This window comes from Agelaius phoeniceus, chromosome 17, assembly GCF_051311805.1.
Source record: "Agelaius phoeniceus isolate bAgePho1 chromosome 17, bAgePho1.hap1, whole genome shotgun sequence".
Lineage (NCBI taxonomy): Eukaryota > Metazoa > Chordata > Aves > Passeriformes > Icteridae > Agelaius > Agelaius phoeniceus.
Window position 1 is genome coordinate 3,489,804 of NC_135281.1, and position 23,002 is coordinate 3,512,805.

General features: G+C 48.4%; 1 protein-coding gene across 1 annotated transcript; it reads right to left on the reverse strand.

The window, feature by feature from the left end:
* Positions 1-8,958: 8,958 nt before the first annotated feature.
* On the reverse strand, positions 8,959-13,721 carry LOC129127761 (perilipin-3-like). The gene is made up of 7 exons (XM_054644616.2): positions 13,650-13,721; positions 12,752-12,947; positions 12,382-12,464; positions 11,182-11,398; positions 9,709-9,908; positions 9,447-9,575; positions 8,959-9,357 (listed from the first exon to the last, which is right to left on the reverse strand). The coding sequence occupies exons 1-7, from the start codon at positions 13,719-13,721 to the stop codon at positions 8,959-8,961; spliced, it is 1,296 nt and encodes a 431-aa protein (XP_054500591.2).
* Positions 13,722-23,002: the final 9,281 nt, after the last annotated feature.

Sequence of the window (23,002 nt, forward strand, 5' to 3'; positions counted from 1 at the left end):
CTTCTTCAGTCGTGGGGCTGGGAAAAAAGAGAGTTTCTGACACCTTGGGGTCATCTCAACCACAGAAACCCCGACAGGGAATGGCCTCAGGCTGGGCCAGGGCAGGCTCAGGTTGGGCATCAGGAGGAATTTCTTCATGCAAAGGCTGGTTTAGCACTGGGAAGGGCTAGAAAAGACCTCCAAGACCATCAAGTCCAATCCTTCCCCAGCACCATCAAGCTGGCAGAGAATAAAAGTGGGTCCAAAAGCAGGAATTTAATACAGAACAAAATTGCAACAATGGTTGTCTCCAGTGGGATGTCTGGGCTTCCAGCCAGTGCTGTGTGCTCCACAGTCAGCACCAAGCCTCCTCCAACCTGGTCTTGGACACTCCCAGGGATCCCAGGGCCTCCCCAGCCTCACAGGGAAGGATTTCTTCCCAATTTCCCACCTACAGCTCCACCCTGTCAGCTCAAAGCCATCCCCCCCTGTCCTGTCACAGTGCATGTGCTCAGGACCACCTCAGGTCTGACCCTCCCCTGCTCCAACCACTTCTCCAGTGCCCAAACCATCAGTGAAGCACAAACCCTCTGTGCTCGCTGCCCCTGGGGCTCACCTGCCCTCCTTGGGGCCATGGTTCAGCCTCCCCAGGGGGATGAGAGGCCCCAAAACAGCCACAACACCACACAAACAGTGCCATGCCCTGATCTGCTGGGGATCAGTGGGACAGGACACAGCCAACAGGAGACATCACAAGCAAAAATACTTCAAACTCCTAAAACTGCTTTTTTTCTATTCCACAAAGTGGCACAGGTGTTCCCAATCCATCTCTCACAAGGTAAACACTGCATTTTGGCTGTAATTTGTTTAGCAAATGTATTTCCAGCTGTAATTACCCCATGGAGGCAGCTAAATGAGGATGGCATTTCAGGTGACCTTCAGCTCCCAGCTGCAGTCACCCTCCCAGGGGAGGGATGGAGCAGGGAGGGGAGGCAGCACGGGGCTCCTCAGGTGAGAGGGGCCAGGTGTTCCTCCAACATCAGCCAGCTCCAGGCACAGTGGGGGTTTAGGGAGGACAGCAGGCATAAACCCAAAATGATGGATTTCTCTGCCAGGAAAAAGGCCACTGCAGTTGGTGTTTCCTCAGCTGGGAGTGTGGAATTTGCAGGCAACCCCAACAAGGGAAGAGATGAGAATCTTGACTCCATGTTTCAGAAGGGTGATTTATTATTTTATGATATAAATGATATTAAAAGAAAATTATATACTAAAACTATACTAAATTAAGAGAAAGGAGACATCAGAAGGCTAGCAAAGAATGAATAATAAAATCTTGTGTCTAACCAGAGTCCCAACACAGCTGGACCATGATTGGTCATCAAGTGGAAACAATTCACATGAGACCAATCAAAGGGGCACCTGTTGGTAAACCATTTCCAGACCACATTCCACAGGCATCAGAGAGTTATTGTTTACATTTCTTTTCTGAGGCTTCTCAGCAGAAAATCCTAGCAAAAGGATTTTCATAAAATATCTCAGTGACCGGGAGAGCTCAGGATTTGTTTCCTTATAGAAAATCCTGCAGAGCCAAAATGAATGACACTCACAGTTGAGATGTCCAAGGTAAAAAACCACGTTTATTTCCAGATCTCTATATTTATAGAATTCCAAAAGTGACCATGGATTGGAGGATGAAAGTGCCACTCTCCAACCACACTGGTCAAACCAACAGTCCATCAATTCTCTCCTCCTCCAGAAAGGAATGTAAAACAATCATTATTTACATGAAAAGTGTGTGAGAAACTGCATTACAAAAATGTAAACATCAGAAGGCTTAGAAGAACTTCAGAAGAACAGGATGACAAAGGTGTGTGAGGACACCACCCTGCAGGATGGTCCAGGCAGTATAAATATTTTGGGGCTCCCTTGCAGAGGAATGGTGTTTTCCCCAACATTCCCTTGCCAAAGGGCAGAGATGGTGTTTTGCCTTGCACTGAGACACCCAGTGAGTCAGCTTGACAAGAGACACACACAGTGCCCTTAAAATAACTGTACAAAAGGAATTTCCAGTCCTTTCCATCTGTTTCCTCTCCTGCTCTCCAGTTTTCTGCACCTTTCCCCAGGTGAGCCCATCCCAGTCCAGCACTCCCTGCTCCCTCAGACTCCCTGAATTCTCACCTTTCATCCCAATCCATTCTGGGCGATTTTCCCCTGGTTTTCCATCCTGCCTCTCACCTGCTCTCTGGCTGTCCCCAGCCCTCCTGGTGGCTCCTCCTCCAGGTCTCTCTGCTTTCCCACTCCACCTCAAACTTCTCCCCCTCCTTTCCCAGCTGTTTCTGTCCCAGATAATCTCCTTTAGCAGCCCCCATGGCAGAGCCAGGCAAGACTCTATCACCAGCTGGGGTCTCTGTACAAATCACCAACAGGACAGGACTGCTGGAACGTGCCTTGAGCTGTTTTATTTTCCAGCATCACTCTCATTCCATGGTTATGACAATGGGAAGATGCCACCAGCTCACATCCCAGGCAGCAGGCCCAGAACTTAATGTTACAACTCACTTTATAAGTTTTTTGACCAATCCCACAAAGCAAAAGCCCATTGACAGTAGTTCTATCCAACCACTATAAGCACAGGTACCTTTGGTTAAACAATGCTTGCTTACTTTGAATACAATACCTGCTTGTAAGCCTTAAAGCACAATGCACAGAGCTCCATTATTAAGCTTCAAACTCCCTAATATCTCTCTAGATAAACTTTTCTGTAGTTTAGGGAGTTATTCTAGACAAGCATTAATACACAGACCATTGTTCTATTTGTCCTTGCTTTTCTACTTTTTACATAATTTTTCTGCTGACCAATCTCATGGCTGCTGCTTAGCTCTAATCACAGTTCTGCTGTCTCTGAGGCCTGCCTTTTGCAGCTTTCCCCAAACCCTCTGATTTTGTAAATTCCCACAGACTCTGTGCCTCCTGCACCAAACTCCTGCCACTGTGAGGCAAGCTGAACAAAAACATGAATTAAAAAGTGAAATGCATGCAGAGAATGGCACAACCCCAGCCATGTCAGCATCCAGCAGGTCAGTCACCCCCTTGATCACCTCCCCTGCTGGAGAAGCCAAAACCATTGGTGGATCTGAGCAACTGCAGGAATCAGAGGGACTTCAGGAAGTCAATGCTGCAAATGAACTGCTCCTACAAATGGATTTTCCTTCCCACAGGGGCAGCTGCAGTGGCCAGAGCAGCAGAGCAGGGCTGTGTCTGTGCCCACAGCAGCAGCTGGGCCCTGTTCCTGCAGCCAGGGCCAGCCCAGCATCGATCAGGGCAGCAGCCTGTCAGTGCTGCAGGCACCAGGGGCTTCAACAAGCCCTGCCAAGATCGTTTGGGCTGTCACAAGCTCACACTCACTTTGGAAGGCAGTCTGAAGCAGGTTTATTGACCCCCACAATGCAGGGGACAGAGGGGAGGGAAGAGGAAAGGAAAAAGGAAAGGAAAGGGGAAAGGGGAAAGGGGAAAGGGGAAAGGAAAGGAATACCCAAAGTCCAGCTCCAAGTCCTGCCAGGACCTGCCACAAGCATCTGAACAGGGGAAGAGCTGAATGCTGCCAGCAGCAAAGAATCTGACTGGAAAAGCACTGGAATGCTTTAGCAGGTGTCCTAGGGTGATGTTGTGATGCTTGTATCCCCATTTGTGTGTTCTGTTCATGCTGGATATCATGTTCTATGCCTTCAAGACTGGCTTTGGAAAGCGAAGTTTTGTTTTGGTTTTGTTATCAGCTGCTCCACCACGGCTGGTGGGACACACAGACAGGGCAGTACATGGTGCTGCTTTTGCTTTTTGCTTTGCTCTTGCTTCTGCTTTGCTCTTGCTTTTTGTTCTGCTCATTAGTTAGTTTATCTAAGCTGCCCGAATTTTCCCTGGACTGTTTTTCCTTTCTCTTTCTTGGAACCCCTCAAGCCTGCTCTGGTCTGGGCCACTTTGGGGCCTACCGGGGCCTACTCTGGGCAGCAGCCAGAGGGACTGAGAACAGAGTGACCACCCCAGAGAGACTTTCTGAGTTTGTCATCTTTGTCAGAGCAGTGACAGAGTGGTGTCACCTGGTATTGTTCATTTTGTGTGCTGGGGGTGCTGTGCCTGTTAAATAAACAGGTTCTTTCCACTTCTCTCCGAGGAATCCTTCCCAAACCGGCTGTGGGCAGGGGCTGTGTGGGTTTGCTTTCTGGAGGGGCCCCTTTGGAGGTTTTCTCCCAAGTTTTCCCTAAACTGGCACAAAATTTGGGGTCCCAGTTCACAGGGCACTGCAAAGGGATGGGCCTGGAAGCACCTGTGGCCTCTTACACACGCCTGTGTTCTCTGGGGCTCCCAAACCCACTCTGATCTCACCTGGCCCCTGCAGGCTGCCACAATCCAGCTCAGAGAGCAGGGAAATCCCTCCAGGGTTCCCTCCAGTGCCCTGAACACTTGGCTTCCTCCAATACAAGAGAAGATGCAGAGGAGAAGGAGGGGAGAGGGGAGGAAAGCACAGAACCAAGTGAGACCCAGCAGAACAGAGCCCTGCCTGCCCACATCAGCCACCAGTGCAGGGCCCACAATCTGATTTTGCTCCCACACTGACCAGCCACAGTAATTTCAACCCATCCCATTCCAAATTACTTCTATGAGCTCTGAACATCTTGAATTTTATGGGAATAATTCACACATGACTCCATTTTCTTCTTGGTGGAAAAAATTTCTTCTTTATTCACACAACTCATTTTTACCCAGTTTTACAGACCTCATGTGGGACTCCAATTGGCCAGGAGCTTTCTTGCCAATTATTAGTTGGTAACAAGTTGTTATTCTGTATTAATTGGTCACTCAAACCCCAGGGTTTACATGCAGGAAAAGTTGTTTGTGAGAGATCGTTTTACACCATTAGATAGAAAAATGAAAACTAGATTATACAGGTGCTGGTTGTTTTTCACCCAGGAATAGATTGTTCTGTTAATGAACTGCTCACACCAGGATTGCTTTCACATGGGAACTTGCAAAGGGCTACCTTGACAAGGCCAGCCACTGATTTTGGGAGAGCAGCCTTGATTTTATGATTTATGATTTTTCTACCTTACTGCAACAAACTTTTCCAATCACAAGACCTCGAGGTGACCCAGAAATTGGAACCCAACAGCTCCTGGCTGGGCAGGGCCTCAGCTCCCTGAGCAGCCCTGCAGGGAGGCCTCAAACCTGTTTTATAGCCAGTGTATTTGCAGCAAGTTATAACACAGCTCTGGAGAAGGGATGGCAATATCCAGGAGTGACAGGAAACATGGAAGGGAGAAGGGGAAATTAAGGTCCTTGAAGCAGCCACAGAGCTTTTGCCTTCCAGCACTTCCTGAGAGCTTCCCTTTCCCAATCTATTGCCTTAAAGCTGCTTGGGAAATTCTCCTTAATCCATTCCCTCTGCCAGGTAGGAAAACATGGAAATATGTTGATTAATGCCTCCTAATTTCACTCAAAAGAATTGTCAGCCCAAGGAGGCCCCCACCCAACAGCTGCACATTCAGTCCCTGACCCACAGCTCAGGCATTTGAGAACAGCAGGGAGGGAAGGAAGAACAGCAGCAGGACATGAATGTGTGAATGAAGTGAATTAAAATGTTACAAAAACTGGCAGAGGGATGTGGTGGCACCCACCAAAAGTGGAACAAGAAGCCCCTGTGAGTGCATTTAAAGTTTAAATCAGCCCAGAAGCGAGCTGGCACAGGGGAGGCTGAGACCATCACCCGGGCAATAATTAGCAGGATTAAGGAACACTGCAGCATTCCCCAGGGCTGCTGGGAGCAGAGGAGGTGCCTTAAGGCACAGCTTCCCTGCCAAGGTGTTTGCTTGGGGTTGTAACATCAACCAGCACATTTCTCATTTCTGTCCAAAATTCCTCAAAATAAGCATGGAGAATCAGCAGAGCTTGAAGACAATGAACAACAACCTGGATACTTTCCCAGAGTTCAGAGGAGCTTCAGCCTTAAACACAGCAGGAAGCCAGTCCATTCATCATTCCCAGCTTCTTCCCACCTTCATCCCCTGCTGTTTCTGCAGCATGCATGAGAGCAGATCAAATTTAAAAGCCAAACTCTTCCCATGTGCAGCTGCTCAGAGTTCTCCTTTCTAGCTCGGTGTAAGTCTCCATAGCTCCCTGAATCTTTGGATTTTAAACAGTAAAATCAAGAGAGACTTCCACTCCTCAGACTCTGCTTGAGAAGCCTCCTCTTTTCAAGCAGAGCTTTAGGAGCTGCCACAGGAAGGGCCTTTCAGCCTGTGGCCCCTCTTTTGCTACAGTCCCTGTAGCCTTTTTGGAGGCTTTTTTAGATTTACAGGTGCTGGGCTGTTCATCACCAGCTCCAGCACAGGGAGATTCCAGCCACACACAGCACTGGAGTTCCCAGAGGGTCCCATGAGCTGTGGGCTCAGGCAGCCAGGAATGTTCTCAGTAAATAGATTTAATGGCCATGCAAGAACACATCCCACTGATCCATGGGCAGGAGCAGCAGGATTTGCTGGGCTAAGCACTATGTTAGCATAACTCAGATGTGCTGCACTGACAGATCAATATCAAGTGTGGGAATGCCCAGCTAGTCCTTAAAATTCCCTTTTATAATCAGGCAAATTTAAATTTCAGGCATTCCTAGGTGGTAAGGGACAACTTTGCTATTGAGAGGAATGACAGATTTGTCTTTAAAACAAGCTCTGGGTCTGCTGGTAGATAAAACCAGCACTGGAAAATAAAAGAAACAATGGGAAGAATTCCACTGATTCATGAATGGAAAAAGATATTCGCCTTTACAAATAAACTGTAGGTTTGCTGATAAATGAAATTAAACATTGAAAGATGAAAGAAACAATGGGGAAAACCCCTAAATCCCATAAGAATTAAAAATTAAAAGGGAGGGTTATACATTAGAGGGAAATCTTCAGTATCAGGTGTTCTGGGAAGTCTGAACCTCCCAAGTACCTCAGGCAATGGGCAAAGAGAGAGGGGAAATGTGGCTGGAAATTGGGATAAAAAGGAGGCTGAGTCCTCCAAAAATCAGAGAGACCCCAGACCCATGGCCTCTCCCTTTATTGGAATAAAGGAAAAGGACTCCTCTGTCTCCTTTATGGACATAAACCTCTGGTGTTTGTGGATTAAATTTCCCAACACTATGAAGAAGACAGCACACAGATTATTTCCCACCAAGCAGCAGGACTGGCTGCAATATCCCCAATTCCCACTCCCCAAATCCAGCAGGGGTTACAGGAGGCAGAACTGCTGAGCTTTTTTTCCAGAGAGAATTCCCTGTGCAGCTGAGAGCTCCCAGTGCAGGGATGACCCCTGCAATTCCTCTCTCACATCTCAGCATCACCTCAGCCTGGCAACCTAAACTGCCTGATTATTTTGCCTTCAGCACAAACTGGTTGCTCCAGGAGGAAGACCCTTTTCTGGTATGTGCTGAGCTCAGGGAATCAGGATCCAAACCTTTCCTCCATGAGGGGATTTTGCTGCATGAAGGAATAATTGCAGCACAAACCCAGAGCCCACACACTGCTGCCTCAGCACAAAGCCTTTACACTCAGGGCTGAGGATGAGGAGTGCTGCTGGAAAAGTGGTCACTTCTGTGTGAGAGAGGAGCAACTTCCACCTCTTCTGTCACAGTGATATTGTCTGAAAAATCCCTTCACCAGGATTTTTTCTCCTGGCAAGATGAGAAGCCTCAGCTTCTCCATGTTTTGCTGCTCTGGAATGTGGTTTGGAGATTGTTTATTCAAACATGTGAATTGTTTTTTATTAATGACTAATCACAGTCCAGCTGTGTCAGACTGAGGGGTCAGCCACAAATTTTTGATTCATTTTTGTTTAGCCTTCTGATGTATCCATTCTCTTTCTTTTTAGCATAGTTTTAGTATAGTATAGTAAAATATAATAAATATAATTAAAATATAATTAAAATAAAAATTAATGAAGATAATGAAATATAACAAAATTAATAAAAATTATAAAAATATAATAAAAATAAAATAATAAAATTAAAATAAAATATAATAAAATATACCAGCCTTCTGAAAACTTGGAATCAGATTCTCATCTCTCACCTTGTCCTGGAGACCCTCACAAACACCACACTCTTCAAGCCTGCATTCATCCCCCACAAAAAAAGCCCCATCTCCAGTCCCTGTCTCTGATCCCCATGAAACAACTTTAATTACCTTTAAATAAAAAAATAACTCTGGAAGAAGCAGTACTCACATGAGAGCAGATTCTACTTTTGGTCTTGAAGACAGAAGGATGAGAGGCCAGCAGCAGAGCTTTTCCTCTTGAAGTCCCACAGGCCCCTGGTCCATCAGCCCAACCCACAGCATTTCCTGGCCAGTCTGAAGGCATTGGGCTCTTCCAAGAGGAGCTGGACATGGCACTGGCAGAATCTGAGCTCCCCAGAACCCCTGTGCTGGCAGCAGGTGTCTGACACCCACAGCTTGGTGTCCCCCACCTCCCACCCCACCAAACCAACCTGCTCCAGGCAGCAGCAGAGACATGAAGGAGGAGAATTTGGCCTTGGAGGAGCAATGCCAAGGGATGCCAGGGCTCTGACAGCTCTCCCAAGCACAGGGCAGTGCCAGCAGGGTACATATTTGCCTCCAGGCTTGGGGAAAGAGAAGAAATTACAACTTCCCAGGACAGCATCAGTACTCAGCAGTGCTCACCCAGGACAGGATCAGTGCTGTGATCCTTCCTGTACAGCTCACTGCTCTTCCTCCATCCCTGAGTGGAATTCCATCAAGGAAGAGGTGGAAGAGCACAGCTCACACCCACTGAGCAATCCTCCCAGTCTGTGTCCCAGAGAGGGTTTTTGTATGCAGCAGTTTTATTTTAAGCAGTTATCACCCAGTACAAGCAACTTTTAGGAAGACAATTCATTGCACTTTCCACTTACAGAGGGTTTCATGCCAACAGCCATTATTGTTTTAACCTTTACATAGGGGTGCTGGAGGTTTCCAGATGCCCAGCTCCTGCTGCCCCTCCCTCCTCTGGGGAGGATTGATTCTCCTCCTCCTCCTCCCTGGGGGAGAAAGGTCCCACCAGCCAGGACAGAGGAGTGTTGTTCTTCAGGTAATCCAGCAGCTCCTCCATGTACTCCTGGATCACAGCCAGCTCCCTCTGGCTCTGGGTCAGGACACTGCTGGACAAGTCCTGGAAGCAGTTTGCCTCTGAGAAAGCAGCATGCAGCTCCCTGATGGCACCCAGAGCCTGCTGCAGCTCGTCCTGCAGGCTGCAGGGCAGGTCCTGCATGGCAGCCACCAGGCCAGAGCAGGAGAGCTGCAGCTGCTGGCTGATCCTGCGGGCCATCAGCAGTGTCAGACACTCCATCTCCTGGGGGGAAGGCAGGACACCATCAGGAATGAGTCACTCAGGAATCCAGGGCATGCCCCGAGCCCTTGGCCTCCCTCCCCAGGAGGTACCTCAGGCTCTGCAGGGCTTCCATCTCCACTCTCTTTGAGATACTTCCTACTCCAGTCCAGCCACATCTGGGGTAGTTTCTCCCTCCCCTCCTGAAGCTTTTGATTAAATTCTTGCTTGAATGCCTCAACCTGTGGCAGGGGAAGAGCAGAGAGCCAGGACAGACAGCTCAGCTGGGGAACTGCAAAGCTCCTCAGCACAGCAATGAGCTGAGACAACACCAGGGCTTTGGTGCCCTCCTCCCTGGGGCTGGGCTCTACCTACCAGCTCGAGGATGCAGTGGAGCTGTGCCAGGGGCCCCTGCATGCCCTGCCAGAGCTGCTGGATCCTGGCTGTGGAGTGCAGCTGTGCCAAGAGGTGCAGATCCTCAGAGAGAGAGCCCAGGTGCACAAAGTGCCGCCTGTGCCGCCGCTGCTGCTCCAGGGGCAGAGCTGCCATGCCCTCCTCACACTCTGCCAGCAGGGCTGGGGACACAGGGCCAGGGTCACAGGGACACAGCAACAGGCTCAGCACACCCCCAGACTAGCAGCCAGGCACAGAGCAGCTGGGGCTGCCCCCAGATCCCTGGCAGTGCCCAAGGCCAGGCTGGACAGGGCTGGGAGCAGCCTGGGACAATGGAAGGTGTCCCTGCCATGGTGAGATGTCACAGACATATTTTATGAAAAATTCTTTTGACAGGATTTTTCTCCTGAGAAGCTGAGAGGCCTCAGAAATGAAATATAAGCAATAATTATCTGCTGCTGTGGGATGCAACAGGTGCATCTTTGACTGGTCTCATGTGGTTGTTTCTAATTAATGGCCAATCACAGTCCAGCTCTCTCAGACTCTGGTCAGTCACAAGATTTTATTATCATTGCTTTCTATTCCTTGCTAACCTTCTGTTTAAACCCCTTCTTCTATTCTTTTAGATAGTTTAATGCATTATTTTCTTTTAATATAATATATATCAAAATAGTAAATCAGCCTTCTGAAACATGGAGTGAAGATTCTCATCTCTTCCCTCATCCTGGGACCCCTGTGAACACCACCACCCTTGGTGAGCCCCAAGTGAGGAACATTGCCTCAGTGAGAAGCCCAAAATGAGCTTTAAGGTGCCTTCCAACCCAAACCATTCTGGTGATACTATAGGGATAAAATATTCCTAAAAGCATGGGATATTCAGGGGAGTTGGAAAGAAAGGTTGGGCCTGGTAGGCCCTGGGAAAATGATAAGGTAGGCCCTGGGAAAATGTTAGGCTTCACTGGATCATGCAAAAGTGCACCTGTATAATCATTTAATGACTATGATAAACAATATGATTGTTAAATGTGATGATTGTTTGGTAATTGGATATAATTATTGTTTAATCATAAGAATCATGAGAAACAATGTTTGGGGGGTTTGATGGAAATTACAAATCCATGCTGGGATGAAATCAATGTATACAATAGAACAATATAAGTTTAATATAATAATAATATGTTAATATTAATTAATATGTAGTTCTCTAATGATAAGGGTATAAAAACATGTTCATCCTGAACCCATGTGGGAGTCAGATTTGGGTCGATATCCCTGACACCCAGAGCTCTTCAATAAAAGCATGGAATCATTCTGTGATTATGTGTTCCTGAGCACTGAGACTGGCATTCTCCTCTTCCCATTATCCCCACTGCAGAGTAGTGGGGTGAGGAGTGGGGCTGACCATCCCCAGTCCAACACTTCCCCCTTCCATAGCCACAGCCACCCTTTCCTTACCTAGCTCCTCATTTCCAGTGGGCAGAGAGGCACCTTCTGCTGTCCCCAGCACAGTCTCTGCTCCAAGGACACCCATCTGTGCCACTGCAGGCTCCAGACTGGTCACTGCAGGTGTGGCTGTCCCCTTGCTGCCCTGCACCTCCAGCACTCTGCTGCTCACAGCCTCCTTCACCTCAGCCACTCTGGATGACAGCAGCTCCTTTGTGTCAGACAGAATCTGGGGAACAGGAGGAATGGCAGGTGATGGAGTGGGTTCTGTCTCACACTGAAATTCTGAACTGCACCAAGAGGACACACAGCACAGTGTCAGTTCAGTGTTGACTCATGTTTGTGACCCTACATCTTCTTTCCATTTCCTGAGGGTTTCATGCCAACAGCCATTATTGTTTTATCCTTTACATGGGGGTGCTGGAGGTTTCCAGGTGCCCAGCTCCTGCAGCCCCTGCCTCCTCCTGGGAGGATTTGTCAGGTCTGTCTGTCTGTCTCTGCCCCGACACGGGTAGGGCGGTTCTTGGGTGGCACGCAATGCAAAGGACGAGTCTGGACTCTTCAGCTTTTCGATCTTCAGGTTGTTTATTATTTCTTATCTACAGAATTTTCTCTCTGCCCAACAGAGGTCTGATCTGCAAGCAGTCACAGGCACTCTCTGACCACCCACGGGGCGGTCATGTCTTTTTATACTAAAATCTACGTACACAATATTTACCTTTATTTCCCAATGCTTTTCACCCATGTTAGCAAGTGCACCTTCACCATAAACCAATCCCCAAGTGCCAACATCATCACAGGAGATGGAGGACAAGAAGAAGAAAGAAGAAGGAGGAGACACGCCCTGATCCCTCCATCTTGTCTCCATAACCCCCCTGTACCAAAAACCTTAAAGTCTATATCTCACCCTCTAAATGTGTCTCTTTTACACCTTGTACTCTAAAGTGATTATCTTGTCCTCAAACTCTTGTTACTTCTGTGGATGGATCAAAATCAAGCCACCAAACACTCCTGGCAACATTCCAGGATTTTCGAGACCCCCAAGGGTTCTCCTGGCATCTCTGGACATTGGGAACGATGTGCTGAGATCCCACAAGGATTGATCCTGATTCTCCTCCTCCTCCTCCCTGGGGGAGAAGGGTCCTAGCTTAGAAATCCCACAAGAACCAAGCCCCTCTGCCTGCCAGGGACAGCACAGTCTTTAATTCTTACCTGTTCCACTGGCTTTGGAAGGAGTGGCAGCTTCTCCCCCAGTTTATCCAAACCCTTGGCAGCATATTCACTCACTGCAGCCACTGAGGAGAGAACCAAAAAAAGTGTCAAAATGTGGTTTTCTGCAGTTTCACCTCAAGTTCCACATTGCAAAAATCAGTTTTAGGACAGGCAGCATCAGAGTCCATCCCTGACTCTCCCTCACACTGCTGGGGTTAGGGCCCAGCTTCAGCCTGATTTATAATCCATGAGCTGTCCTTGCACTATGGCAATGGAGAGGTGCATTCCCCCACCCCAGGACTCCTCCCAGGTGTGGAAGGAGCCCAGAGAGCCCCTCCCAGGCAGGGCCTGCCCTTCCCCAGGGATTTACCATGGGGCTCCAGGGTGGCCAGCACGGGCTGCACACAGCTGGCCATGGCCTGGGTCACACTCTGCACTCCCCTCTCTGCAGCATCACACACAGAGCTCAGGCAGGGCTGGCTCTCCTTGCTGGAGGCATAAGCTGCAGAAACCACCTCACAGGCAGAGCTCACCAGGCTCAGCTTGGCCACCTCCTTCACTGCAGCCTGGAAGAGCAAAGAAAAGTGCAGCCATGAAGCTCCAAACATGGCCCTGAGCAGTTCTGCCCTGGAATTCCCTCTTGGGGAGGAATTGTCACCAAATCACCCGGGCTACCTGAGGGAGACACTCTTGCCTTGCTCACACACCTAATTAAATCCATAACTCAGTTGTGATGTGAGCTGGGGAGCTTTGGCATGAATGATTGTCCACCCCAGGAGAGTTTTCTTCTGGCACAAAGAACAACCAAGTTTGGGGGCAACCTCAGTCCTTCTGCCATGTACCCATCTCCATTCACCTGGAATGGTTATTTGACAAGTCAATATCCCAGAAAAGCTCCACCAGGTGGGACTGAGTTGGTTTTAAGCTGGCAGATTTGGTCACAGGAGCAGAGCAAGAGCAGCAGAGAGGTCTCAGGGAGGCTGAAACATTGCAGCCTTTCCATGAGAGCCCTGTTTGCCAGGAGCCAGGCTCTTGAGTTAGAGAAACATCTTTCCTAGCCAAGAACCAGCTAATTTTGCTGAGCCTAAGAGGTTACAGGGACTTCAGGTCCACATCTTTGTCTGTGTGCTCTTCCAGAAGCTGCAGGGCAGCCTAAGCAGAGGAAACTCTCATTTTGGGGGACTCAGCTCCCTTCAGCCACAGCAGGGCCACCTCCTCACCCTGCAGCCCAGAGCTGCCACTCCTCACATCCCACAGGGAGCACCAACCTCCTGCTCCTCCTCCTCCTCCTCCAGGGAGCTCTGGGCAGCCTCCTCCTTGTGGGGCACAGCAGAGGCCATAGCAGCTGCAAGGCAAGGAACACCAAGGATTTAGGGAAACATCCCCCTCCAAGGGGACACATCCCTCTAGAGTCATAAAAGAGAGAAATTCCCTTCAGGAATTCAGGGGAAACCCCAAAACAGCCTCACAGGAGGAAGTCTGTGCCACGTGCAAATCTACCCAGTTTCAAGTTTAAGTTCCAGGTGGTTTGTGATAAATAAAGGAACAAGGAGAGCATTCTTTCACAGAATTCCCAGAATGACCAGGTTGGGAGAGACCTTCAAGATCATCGAGTCCAACCCAGCCCCAAGCCCTCAGCTCAACCCTGGCACCCAGTGCCACATCCAGGCTTTGTTAAACACACCCAGGGATGGGGACTCCTCCACCTCCCTTTCCTCACTCTAGAGACCAAATATTATTAATATATTTATATTAGAGAAAGGTACAAGGTGCTTCCTTCCTCTGATGCCTTAGGATTTTAGATTTTCTATCTTTTATATTTTTGTAACCCTGCAGTTCTGTACTGTACAACTCTAAACCCCACACTCAGTGGGAGCTGCTGCTTTCCCAGTTTGGGCAGACACAACAATTCCTCTGCAGGCCTGGCAATCAAGGACACCTCACTGCCTCAGGGCCCAGAGATGGAAACAAAAGTGAATTGGGGGGAGCAAACTTGGGGTCAATGACTTCATTACCTGAAGCTGTAATTGGAGGATTAAGCCCCAGTATGCAAATGGACCAAACTTATAAAAGTGTGAAAACCCACAACCTGTGATCCATTTATGGGTGCTTTGTCTGCCCAAAGTGTACCTGAAGACCCCTCAGTAAATATAACTGCTTTTTTACTCTCTTCATTTTGCCCAGCACCTGTTTTTAGGTAGCCCCAGAAGAGGCATCACCTCCCCATCAAGCCTTAAAAAAACAACAGCAGAACTGAGGGAAAACAGAGCTCAAGAACCTGTCCTGCTGCTTCCACACCCCAGACCTGAACATTCCCCCTGGAAACTCCAGAGCAGCCCCTGTGTTACCTGCTGGAGGTGAGCAGAGCAGCAGCAAGGAAAAACCAGACACCAACCACACCCCATCACCTCTTCTGCCTTTTTATGGTGCCTGGCATGGGGCAAGGCGGGACCCTCGGGGACTGACAGCTCTGGGAAGCAGCAGGAAGGAGCCAGGCCCTGCCCTGGCCAATTAGAGGGGAGCAGGGCTGATGAGGGTTGCTAATTACTGTTAATTACTCTGGAGTTAGGCAGGCAAACCTTGCCCTGTGTGAAGCAGCTTCACTTGGAGGCCTCCATTTCATCAGCAGTGACTATGGGAATGTGTCTACTAAGTTTTCTGCTTTGTGATGTTACACACTTTTATTTAAACTATACACTGGTAACCTCAGTGTTATTAAATAATTTTGGAAGATTTCTTTACAGCTTTAGGTTAAATAAAGTATTTTCTTGTGGGTTTGTGCTTTTCAGCACAGAAAGTTTAAAATTCTCAGCATCTAGGGTTCCAACAGGAATGTGTGGAAGCAGTTTCTACTCCTGCATGAATGATATTTTGTGATTAATCATGTCCCTAGATGAGGGATGAGCAATAAGATTTCAGGTTATTTAAGGGGTAAGTTCCCCTTAAATATTTATTTATTTAAGGGGTAAATTCCCCTTAATCTCTAAGTTTGTCTGAGATGCCACAAGCCTTTGCCAAGCATGTTTAGTGCTCTCTGACCAGTTGTCTACAGCTCTCCTTTTGGATTCTGAATTTCCCTGGATTCTGAACATTGCAAGTAATTGCAATTTATTTATTTATTTTCCATTTTATTTAATTTTATATTTATTTTATTTAAATTTTTATTTATTTAATTTTTTATTAATTTTTTTTATTTATTAAAATGGTTTTTTCTGATGGCAGACACTAAGTACCAAAGCTCATAATTTTTACATTAATATATGGCATTATCTGTGCTTTCTCAGGCACACCTAATGGTAAACTCAGTGCTAGAAAAAGGGAAAAAAACCACTTTGGGAATGGCCCTGGTTACACAGAGATCACGGTCCTGTGCAGTTCTCTGTGTGATGAGCCTGGTTGATTGTGAGGCTCCAAACAAAGCCCTGGAGCTACTGCTGGAGGCTCACCCAGGCAATCTGGGGGCTCTGACACACTGCCTGGTACCAGAGCTCACTGTCCCCACAACAGAGGCCAGAGAGCAATCAGGGAAATGTCTCTGTGTGTTCCCTGGGCTCTGTGCTGCAACAGAGGAAAAAAAGCCTCCTGTTACTATAAGACACAAAATAACAAGACATGAACACGCTGCTGTTCTCAAGGTAAAAAAGGGCAGTTTATTTTCTGACTCTAACATTTATAAATTTCCAAAAGTGACAGTGGATTGGCAGGTGAAAGTGCCACCTCTCCAATGACACTGGACAAACCAACAGTCCACCAGATTTCTCCTCCTCCATAAAAAAAATGCAAAACAATGAGTTATTACAAAAAGTGTGTAAAAAAGTTTGTTACAAAAATGTAAACATCAAAAAGCTTAGAAAATCTTAAAAATCAAAACAACACCCTCCAAGCAGCCCCTCCCCTCCAGACCAGCCCTGGAGCAGTGCTGGGGTCCTGCAGGAGGATCCCTCAGCCCAAAGGCCTGGAGGGAGGAGCAGTGGTTGTGCTTTGCCTGGAGGTTTGTCCCTCTGCTTTGGGCTGTGACAGCAGCAGCCCTGGACTGTGTCACCCTCCTGCACAGAGCTCCCAGTGCTCCTGTAAGGCTGTGGAGGACCATGCTCGTGGTGCTTGTCACCTCCTACAGGGACTAAAAGGTCCTTGGTGGCCTGAGGTGTCCAGGCAGTCCCTCTGCCTGCAGCAGGAACAGCCTTGAGTTTCACCAGGGGAGGTTTAGGTTGGATGTTGGGAGGGATTTCCTCACCCAAAGGGTGGTCAGGCTTTAGAACAGCTGCCCAGGACACTGGTGGCATCACCATCCCTGGAAGTGCTCCAAAAACCTGTGGGTGTGTGTTGGATTCAGCCCTTTACTGACCCAGAGATGGGGCAACTGAGAAGTGTTTTAAAAACTTTTACTCCATTTTCAGTCTCATGTGAAGGGTGAGACAATACAGATGTTCTAACTCACACCATCACAATCAGAAACCAACAATTTCCTAATTACAATAGAAGCATTTCTTGGCCTATCAGCTTTTGCCACACCATGCTGGAGATGCCTTAAAACCAATCATCTAAAATCTCCCCTTGTGGGTCCCAGTACAATGCATCTTTCATAGTTTTATTTCTTATTTTTCCAAAGTATCCAGTCCTATTTGCAAGGGGCTTGGGGACATGGTTTGCTGGAGGGATGGTTGGACTCAATGATCTGAAGTGCTTTTTCCAACCTTAATAATTCCATGATGCCATGATTCTGATCCCATCTTCTGAGAATGTTTGCATGGGAAATTGGATTTTGAACCTGTTGAAATGGGAGCTGCCATATTCCAGAGGATGAGCTTTATCTGGCTCATCAGCACAGCACAAGCCAGGGCCCCAAGGCTGCCAAAGCTCCAGGAGTGTTTGGACATTGTTTGAACAGTGCTGTCAGGGATGCCCAGGGTGGAGTTGCTGGGTCTCTGTGCAGGAGCTGGACTCCATGATCCTGCTGGGTCCCTTCTAGCTGAGGTTATTCCACAATCCTATGAAAGAAAAAGAGCATGGGAAGAGGCCAAACAGGCATTGGCTGCACCTTTTCCCCATAATCCACCCAATTTCAGCCAAGTTACAGCTTGGTTCTCACCTGGGGCTCTCTGCAGCTCAGGGGATGCTTTGTGTGGGTTTGGTGGGGTGTTTCCACTGCTGGGCCCATCCAAGGCAGGAGCAGGGACAGGGAGGTGCTGTGGGGATGGGAAGGGTCACTTTAGGACACAAAATAAAACAACACAGACACTGGGCTTCCTAAGGTAAAAAAGAGAGTGTTTAATTTCTGATTCTAACATTTCTAGATTTCTAAAAGTAACAGTGAATTGGAGGACAACCATGCCACTTCTCCAATGACACTGGACAAACTAACAGTTCATCAAATTTCTCTTCTTTCAGAAAAGAATACAAAACAATAATTTTTTAACATAAAAAGCGTAAGAAAGTTCATTACAAAAATGTAAACATCAGAAGGCTTAAAAAAATTTTAAAAAACCCAAAACAACAGGGAAGGGCAGAAGCTGTGTGTGAATCCTGGACAGAACTGATGGGAGGTGACTCCACATGTCCTGGTAGCTGTTGGTGCTGGGGACATTGGTGACTCTCATTGTCACACACATCTTTTATGGAAAATCCTTTCCTCAGGATTTTTTCCTCCTGAGAAGCTGAGAGGCCTCAGAAACAAAATGTAAGCAATGGTTATCTGCTGCTGTGGAATGCAACAGGTGCATCTGGGATTGGTCTCATGTGGTTATTTCTAATTAATGGCCAATCACAGTCAGCTGGCTCGGACTCTGTCTGAGCCACAAGCCTTTGTTATTCATTCTTTCTTTTTCTATTCTTAGCCAGCCTTCTGATGAAATCCTTTCTTCTATTCTTTTTAATATAATATATATCATAAAATAATAAATCAGCCTTCTGAAACATGGAGTCAGATCCTCATCTCTTCCCTCATCCTAAGACCCCTGTGAGCACGGTCACACCTGCAGCTGGGTCAGTCCCAGAGGTGCCAGCTCAGTTCCTCACCCTTCCTGTGCTCACCCTGAATTCCTCACCCTTCCTGTGCTGTTGGCTGCACTGGTGTCTGAATCCCACAGAGCTCCTGTGGAAGAGCAGCAGCACAGCCTGTGGATGCTGTATCCATGACAACAGCTCCTTCCAGCCCCCCTCAGCCAGCTGGCAGCAATGAGAAGTGGCCATCCCAGTGCTGATGGTGGGAATGGGGCTGGAGCACTGGGCTGGGCTTGAGGACTGTGGGAGTCAGCCCTGCCAGCTGCCTGTGGGGTGTCTTGGTCTGAGACTGTTGGGGTTTGTGTCTCAGCTTTTAAGTGGTGTCCATGACTTTGACCTTTTTCCACAACAGGCTTTGGGATCAGCTGGTGCAAAGTGCCAGGTGAGAGCTGGGGTTACTGAGCACGTCCTGCTCAGCTCACAGCCCCCTCAGCCAGGGAAATAAGAGTTCCTCAGAGCTGATCTGGCCAGCACAAGTTGCCAAATCCTTGGATTTGCTCCCCTCTGGGAGGAGGAGGCACAGGCAGTCTCTGATGTGGCAGAGTTCTTGTGCAGGAGCTGCACTCAAGGTGAGAGCAGGGCTGCCAGGAGGTCAGGCTGGGCTCTGCTCTCCAGCCCATCCAGCCCCTCCTCCAGAAACCCTGAGGAAACACAACCAAAAAGGGCATGGAACCTTCTGGAGTGGCTCAAGAGCAGGCACTGAGGTGATCAGAGGGATGGAGCAGCTCTGATGGAAAGGCTGAGAGAGCTGGGGTTGTTCAGCCTGGAAAAGAGAAGGCTCTGGGGTGTTAGGAGCCAACAGGAAAGGTGGAGAGAAACTACTGACAAGGGCCTGGAGTGACTGGACAAGGGGGAATGGCTTTAGGCTGAGAGGGAGTGGGTTTGGGTTGGATATTGGGGGGGAATTCTCCCCTCTGAGGCTGCTGAGGCCCTGGCACAGGTGCCCAGAGCAGCTGTGGCTGCCCCTGGATCCCTGGCAGTGCCCAAGGCCAGGCTGGACAGGGCTGGGAGCACCTGGGACAGTGGGAGGTGTCCCTGCCATGGCAGGGGTGGCACTGGATGGGCTTTAAGGCCCTTCCACCCCATTCTGTGATGATTCTGTGATGAAATAGGTCCTGTCCCCCAGAAGGGGCCTTCCACCAGCACCCCCTGTATCTGGGCCAGAACTTCCAAAGCAGGCTGGACCTCTGGAGCAGGTTCTGCAGGTGAAGTGGGGCACCCATAGGAGACCACCCACACCCCTCCAAGGGCATCCTTGGAGACTGATACTGGGCTCAGTGCCTGGATTAGGAGGGTTTGCATAGTGCACATGCACAGAGGGAGTCACAAAGCAGAAGAGGAGCTCTGGGTGCCCCTCTGCCCCACAACACACTCACTAAGATTGTCCTGGCCTCTTTCAGTCATCCCCATGTCATGCCATCAGCAGGTGGCATGTATTTCAAGAGGGTGACCAGCAAACTGTCATAAACACCCCTCAGAAATATTATTTGAAGTCCTTTCCATAAAAAGAAACTGGAGTTTGATGTATGTGCAGAGCACAAAGAATGGGCTCCAGCAGCACATTTTGAAAATCACTGCTTTAGGCAATCTCCTTAGCAGCTTGTTAGATGTTTTATAAGTGTCCTTCCCAGCTCCAAAAGAAATAATACCACTAATGATTGTGTCAGATACAAAATAATTTCACAGCCTTTTTTGTCTGCCAGCTTTCCAATTGCAATAAATCACGTGCCCTTCTGTGCAGCTGAAGGAATCCAAATCCCAAGGAGCAGGCAGCTTGGCTGGGAAAGAAAATAAAAATAGGAAGGACACCAGGGCCATTTTTTTCCTATATTAATTCCAGCAATACTTTGTTTGCCTTAGCAAGCCAGGCCTTGCTGAGCTGGGATTCCTGCTCAGCCTGGGATGAGCCCTCCTGGGATGCCTTGGGGAGGGGCTGGGATTAAACATGGAGAGGGATAATGAGGGAATCTGCACAGCCCTGCATGTGTCACCAGCCTGCAGAGTGGAATGGTGTCCCTGAGAACATCCCAGCCCCAGGGAGGTGTGGAGCTGTGCCAGGCCAGATCCCAGTCACACCCCAGGGAAGGGATCTGCAGGACCTGGGAAGGGCTTTGAGCAGGGAAATGTGGGGACCTGCAAGCTCCCTGCACATCCCCCAGGCCCAGGAGATTGTTGTCTTGGTTTGAACAGACAGGTGTTTGCTAAGGAAGGCAGGAGCCTCTCCTTGAAATGGAAAATGTAAATGCCCTCAGTCTGAATTATTATAATTTTGAAATTAAGGGGCTCTCAGGCAAAGATGTGGGAATAGGAATAACAGTTTGGTATTAGGGAAGAAAATAAAAATAAAATAAACAATGCAGTAATACAAACCAACCCTGCCAGAGTGAGAGCAGGCCCTGTCCCCTGTGTGTCAGGGGGTGGCACAGCCCCATCCCATGGGGGCTCAGCCCTCCTGCAGTGCCAGCTGTGGCTCTGCTGGAGCAGGGATCCTGCACAAGGGGGGAGTTTTCCTCTGCAGCTCCAGGGCTGCTGCAGATGGGCCTGGGCTCCCTCTGGCCATGCAGGGCAGCAGAAGCTGCTCCTCTGGCAATGCACTGGGCAAAGGCTGCTGGGCTGTGCCAGGCTCCCATTGGATCCAGGTAGGAATGCTTGGCTCCTGCCCTGGGCAATGCAGCATCTCCCCATGGGATGCTGGAATTGGATCAGCCCTGCAGGGACACTCAGTGGCCATGGACAGCAGAGATCTCCTGCAGGGAGGATTGGCTGGGGCAGAGATCAAGAAAAAACTGCCCCAAGAACAGCAGAGAACTGCCCCAGCTCTGACACATGGGGACAGAGCACACAGCTCTTACAACCCAGGGCATGGGGTAAGGCCAGAAGTTCTCTGGCCTGGTGCTCCAGAGGCCTGTGGAGCACTTGAGGGGAAGTTCTGTGTCCTTTGGCCCCACATTCTCCCCACATGCTGGGGCTGATGGAGCAGGTTTAGTCTCAGGTCTGGCTGAGCTTCCCCTGGGATTTGTACTCTCTCCACCCAACCCTGCAGTGGCTGCTGCTCTCCCAGCTCACACAGTGCTGTCTCCAGCACTTAAGATGCTTCCCCTGCCTGTCTCTTGGCCAGCTGCCCATTTCTTGAACATTTTGTAAGAATTTAATTACCTTTGAAACCTTTTCCGTGCCCTGTAAGACCTGATTGAAATTTAGTAATGGATGTAGAAAGCACAACTTAACCACCCAAAGGAGACAGTTACTCTGCAATGTGAAATAACATCTGATCCAGCTGAGTTTCATTCTTCCACAGAAATTACAATTTTCCTTATTTTCTGACTGACAGAATTTTGAGAAATTTATTCCAGTCCTGCATGGCCCCTCATTTTCCATTGAAATTCCTGGAGTACCTGGCACCACCAGGGAGATGACCCCACTCAAGGCCTGCCAGGGACCCCTCTCTGGGCAGAGCTGCAGCCTCAGCTCATCATCTACAAAATAAAAAATATAACTCAAATGAGAAGGAAAAACTCAGAAAGCACATGATTAACTGAATTTTTGTATGTATGCATAGATATTTATGTTTTTAATTGTAAAAGCTGTCCCTGAACTCCTGGGCTTTGCCCCAGAGGTGAGAGGGTGTGATGATCCCCATCTCCCACCCGTGGTGTTTCCACTGCCCTGCTCTGGGTTGGGGTCTTCTCTTGAATATTCCCCTGGCTCAAGTCATGCTCAACCCCCACAAAATCCCTGTTCCCTTCATCCATGGCCACTGTCTGGGGTCCCTCACACTGATCCCTCATAGTGTGGGATGACTCTTCCAGGCAGGAGAAACCCCAGTAACTGCAGGGGATGGATAAGAATGGTTTGGGTGTTTTGAATCCTCCCATTTATGGTCCTTTTTTGGAAAATCACCTGACCATTACCACCCTTTGAATTGTACTGATCTCAAAAAGAAGCCTCTCTTCCCCATGGCTTGAGGCTTTCATGGGACAGTGATGATGAAATGTGGAGCCCTGGAGGTCTGGAAACATCATTTCCCAGGGGACAATCTGTGCTGTGCCCTTGGCAGACAGGCACAGGGTGGGAGTCATTAATTGTGTGGCTTCAAATGAAGGTTGTCTGTCACATTTTATCTTCTTTTTCTACCTGGGTCAGAGTCAGGATTGAAAGTGCTCAGGATGATATTTCATATTTGGACTCAGATGTTTATTAATTCTTATTTTTATTACAGTCTTACAAGCTGTGGGTTCTACAGCATTTCACTAACAACCTACAAAATGGCCCCATATCTATCTCTGCAAGGCCCTTTAAGGATAAATTATCAAATTAAGAAATGACACCTGAATTATTTTTACTTTTAACCCAATAACCAACCACCCATGTCCCACAGTGTGGACTTTTCTGTCCAATTACAAAATACCACCCAAACCCACGGAGAAGAAGGTCAAGAAGAAGGAGCAGCCTCTGCCCCAAAACCTCCATCTTGCTTTATATCTCTTACTGTATTCTAAACCCTTAAATTCTAAGTTTCCACCCTGTGATATCACACACTTCTATTCAAACTCCACACCCACAATCCCAGTTCTGTCATTCCATTTTGGAAGCTTTCTCCATGGCCTCAGGTCAATGCAGG